The 4,899-nt window shown below is 49.5% G+C and overlaps 1 protein-coding gene across 1 annotated transcript; it reads left to right on the forward strand.

The window, feature by feature from the left end:
* Positions 1-231: 231 nt before the first annotated feature.
* On the forward strand, positions 232-4,246 carry PGPEP1 (pyroglutamyl-peptidase I). Its single transcript, XM_041465842.1, has 3 exons — positions 232-351; positions 2,034-2,266; positions 3,938-4,246. Exons 2-3 carry the CDS (start codon positions 2,061-2,063, stop codon positions 4,128-4,130), a joined length of 399 nt encoding a protein of 132 aa, XP_041321776.1. The 5' UTR covers positions 232-351; positions 2,034-2,060; the 3' UTR covers positions 4,131-4,246.
* The last annotated feature ends 653 nt before the right edge of the window (positions 4,247-4,899 follow it).

The following is a 4,899-nucleotide window of genomic DNA, read 5'->3' on the forward strand; positions in this document are numbered from 1 at the left end:
AACGGTTCTGTGGGTGAAGCTCTTCACACAGGTGGAGAGATGCCTTTGTTGTTGCCATTATGGGGTTTGGGGTTTGTTTTTTTTTTTTTATGCTGCTGTAAACTCACTGCAGGTGCAGTTTATGAGGTTACACAACCTGCTGTAAACTGCCATTAAACCTTCCAGGAGTAAATCCTCTGCTCGTGTCGTGTCTGACCATCTTGGTTTTGCTTTGCTGGTGTTTTTTTTAGGAGCTGGAGAAGCTGGGGCTGAGGGATGACGTGGATCTGCATGTCTATGAGGTCCCTGTTGAGTACCAGACCGTGCAGAGACTCATTCCTGCCTTGTGGAAGAAGCACAGTCCCCAAGTGAGTGAGTAAAGGGAGGATCAAAAAGCCACCCGGCAAAACCTGCAGTGGGCACCATGTGAAGTCTCCTTTTTCATGTATTCCCTCAGCCTGGCTGGATCTTTTCCTCTTTTGTGGTGAGAAAATGGGAATTTGTGGGGTTTTACAGCTCGGAGTGCTCCAGTTCCCAGGAGCAGTGGGTGTGAAGGGGCCACTGCCAAGGGCTGTCTAGACAGCTCGTGGTTTGTCTGTGCCACCTGGGCTCCTCCAGCAGCTCTGGAGGTGCCAAGGCTCCTTTTTACCCTGATGAAATCACAATTCAGGTCAGGAGGGGGTGAAATGGCAATGGTGCTGTGCTGAACCCATGATGAAAACACCTCGTTCCTCTGGCACCTGTAACTCCTCCCTGGGGGTGGAACCTTGGAATCCCAGAGTGGCTTGGGGTGGGGAGGACCTTAAAAAATCATACCACAGGATCAGTCAGGCTGGAAAATGGCCAAAAATCAAGTCCAGCCTTGGACTGAGTGCCACGTGCAGAACCTAACCCCAGAGGATTCCGTGGTTCCAGCACGGTGACAAGGTGGTGTTGAGATGTCACCAGGCTTCCAGTCCCCAGGGTGGCTCCAGGAAAGCTGGACTGGGAGTTTGGATAAGGGAAATATGTGGATATCAGAGCTGTCCCCACTTGGGAGGATCCTGTGGGGGTCCCTCTTGTTGGTTTCTCTGGGTCTGGATTGAAGGCACTTGAGACATTATTTTGTGTTTGGACTCAAAGGTTTATTATTTCTTAATCAGTGAAACAGTCTCACGACCATGAGTTCAGCAGCTCTTCATTAGAACACACAAAATGGCCAACAATCTCTTGTCACAAGGTCTTTTAAGACTAAACTTTCCAATTAAGAGCTGACACCTGGATTATTTTCCCTTTTAACCCAATAACTGATCCCAAAGGGCCCCCAGTGTGGACTTTTCTGCCCACTTACAAAATGCCACTCAAACCCATGAAGAAGGAGGAAGAAGAAGCATGAAGAAGGAACCCAGGACAACACCCTGTGCCCTCCATCTTCCTCCCATCCACAACATACTAAAAACCCCAAAACCTAAATTTCTCACCAAGTGATCCACCTACACCACTCTCTATAATCTATTTCATATGGTTGATGCTTGGTGTGAGGAGACAGGAATCTTGACTCCATGTTTCAGAAGGCTGATTTATTATATTGTGATATATTAAAATGTTATATTAAAACTATACTAAAAAAATAGAAAAAAATCATCATAAGGCTAGAAAGAACAGGAATGGAATGATAACAAAACTGGTGACTCTCAGAGAGTCTGAGCCAGCTGACTGTGATTGGCCATTAATTAGAAACAACCACCATGCCCCAATCACAGATGTACCTGTTGCATTCCACAGCAGCAGATAATTATTGTTTACATTTCTTTCCTGAGGCTTCTCACCTAGAATAAGAGAAAAATCTTAGCAAGGGATTTTTCACAAAATATCACGACTGCGATTTCACAATTTTGTGGATTCTGGCCTATCTTGAAGCCTAGGAAAACTTTCTCCATGAATGAGGGTCAGGGTCAGAGCTCCCCTGGGGGGTCAGGGCACCCCAGGGCAGACAGAGCAATATTCCCAGTGGGTTCCCAGAGGATCCCACGAGGATCAGCATCCCACACAACCCATCCCTTTCCCCCCTGCAGCTGGTGGTCCACGTGGGAGTGTCGGGCATGGCCACCACTGTCACCCTGGAGAAGTGTGGCCACAACGTGGGCTACAAGGGGCTGGACAACTGTCGCTTCTGCCCGGGCTCTCAGTGCTGCGTGGAGGGAGGCCCCGAGTGCATCGACTCCATCATCGACATGGACGCTGTGTGCAGGAGGGTCTCGGCGCTGGGGCTGGACGTCACTGTCACCATCTCCAAGGATGCTGGCAGGTAGGGGCTGAGCCCTGGGCTGTGCTGGGTGCTTTGTGCTGGGTGCTTTGTGCTGGGTGCTTTGTGCTGGGTGCTTTGTGCTGGGTGCTTTGTGCTGGGTGCTTTGTGCTGGGTGCTTTGTGCTGGGTGCTTTGTGCTGGGTGCTTTGTGCTGGGTGCTGTGTGCTGGGTGCTGTGTGCTGGGTGCTTTGTGGGGTGTGCTGGGTGCTTTGTGCTGGGTGCTTTGTGCTGGGTGCTTTGTGGGGTGCTCCCGGGGCGAGTGGAGAGATGAGAATCTTGGCTCTGTGTTTCAGAAGGCTGGTTTATTATATTGTGATATATATTATATTAAAATGATACATTATACTAGAAGAATAGAGAGAAAAGGATTCATCAGAAGGCTAGAAAGAACAGGAATGGAATGACAACAAAGGCTTCTGACTCCCCAAAAATCCAATGCAACTGCATCTGTGATTGGCCATTAATTAGAAACAACCACCCAGCTGCACCTGGTGCATTCCACAGCAGCAGAGAGTTGTTGTTTACATTTCTTTTTTGAGGCTCCTCAGCTTCCCAGGAGGGAAGAAATCCTAGCAAAGGATTTTTCATGGAATATCACGGTGACACTGGGGGTCAGGGAATCCTGCAGTGCCTTGCCTTGGAAGGCACATGGAAGTTTTGTGGTTGTGTGCCAGGTGCTTCAAGCCCCCGTGTTCAGCCTGGCCAGGGCAGTTCCAGGGATCCAGGGGCAGCCACAGCTGCTCTGGGAATTCCATCCCAGCTCCTCCCCTCCCTCACAGCCAGGAATTCCTTCCCAATATCCCACCCAGATTCCCCTTTCCACTTTGAAGCCATTCCCTGTGTTGGGATTCCAGTCCTTGTCCCAAATCCCTCTCCAGCTCTCCTGGAGCCCCTTTAGGCTCTGGAAGAGGCTCCAAGGTCTCCCTGGAGCTTCCCTCCTCCAGCCTGGCCTTAAATCCCCACAGGAACAATCCCTAATTCCCAACATCCCACCCATCCCTGCCCTCTGGCAGTGGGAGCCACTCCCTGTGTCCTGTCCCTCCATCCCTTGTCCCCTGTCCCTCTCCAGCTCTCCTGGATCCCTCAGGGACTGGAAGCCCTGGTTAACACCATCTTGTCACCTCCTCCATGGGATCAGGGACTCCCAGGGTTCTTGGAAGGGCCTGAAATCCCATCCCAATGTCCCATCCCACCCCAGGGACACCTCCCGCTGTGCCAGGCTGCTGCCAGCCCCATCCAGGCCATCCTGGGGACACTTCCAGGGACAGCACAGCCTGCTGTGCCCGTGTCACTCCTGTTCCCCTGCAATCCATGGGAGCACTGAGGCTGGAGGAGCCCTCTCAGCTCCTCAAGTCCAACCATTCCCCAGCACTGCCAACGCCACCAAATGTCCCCAAAGTGCCACATCCACGTGGCACTGAAGCCTCCCACACCTTTCACTTCCCATGGCAGTACCACCTGGTTTTTAGTGATCGGGGGGGAAAATAAAGAGAAATCCTTACATTTTTTTGGTCCTAAATTTAATTAAACCAATCCCAGACTCACAATTCCTGCCTCACATCCCCCTAAATCCCAGCATGCTGAACGATGGGGACCTACAGCTGGTTTTAGCTGGTTTTATCTGCTTTTATCCCTTTTTTTTTTCTGAATAATCTCTGGTTTTGTGTTGCAGGTACCTCTGTGACTTCACCTACTACACCTCCTTGTACCAGAGCCGTGGGAGGTCAGCATTTGTCCACGTGCCTCCTCTGGGAAAACCTTACTCTGCAGAACAGCTGGGCCGGGCCCTGCAGGCCATCATAGAGGAAATGCTGGATTTTTTGGAGCATTCTGAAGACAAAATCAATTGTCAACATGAACACTGAGCAGCCTGGCCAGGAGCTCTCCTAGTATTGCACTTCTAAAATTTTCCCTGCTCTGATGAAGTACTGGGGAAAAGAAAAAACAAAACAAAACAAAAAAAAAAAAAAAAAAAAAAAAACAAGACACACTTCCAAGCCAAAAATGTGAGATTTTAAAAAAAAAAAAAAAAAAAAAAGGAAAATTCTACAAATTCTGCTTAGAAATGAACTTTTTTTTTTGTTTTAATTGTTGTTGAATCTGTGAGTTTCAGCCTGAGCAACAAAGGATTCAGAATCTCTTCTCTAGAACAGCTGCAGCTCCTGAAGGTTTGTGCTGGGAGCTTCCACCTGGAGGTTCCTCACCTCACCTGGACTCAGGTGCAGGGAATTGCTCACCCAACCCTCCCGTGGCTAATTCTTGAGGTGAAAGGTTTGCTTTCAGTTGGTTTTGGGTTTGTTTCCCCCCTGTCTTGACCCAAATTCGAGGTGATGATGTGCAAGGACAGCTGGGAGGTGTGGGCTTGGCTTGGAGAGCAGAGTTTGGTGGCTGTGAGGAGCCTGAAGCTGCTTTGCTGGACTGGAAAATGGTTTTAGGCACTGATTCCTCACCTCCTCTAGCTGCAGTAGAAGGGATGTGTCTGGGGTTGCTTTTGGAACCCAAATCCAGCTGGATTTTTTTTTATTTTTGGATCCCAAATCTCTTTTTTCCTGCCACCTCCCTTCCTCAAGGACCTGCTGTACCAAACACCTCGGTTCAAATGTGTCTCAAACCAATCACTGGTGAGTGAGGAGC

This window comes from Pyrgilauda ruficollis, unplaced genomic scaffold (genome assembly GCF_017590135.1).
Source record: "Pyrgilauda ruficollis isolate IOZ18807 unplaced genomic scaffold, ASM1759013v1 scaffold192, whole genome shotgun sequence".
NCBI classification, from domain to species: Eukaryota; Metazoa; Chordata; class Aves; order Passeriformes; family Passeridae; genus Pyrgilauda; species Pyrgilauda ruficollis.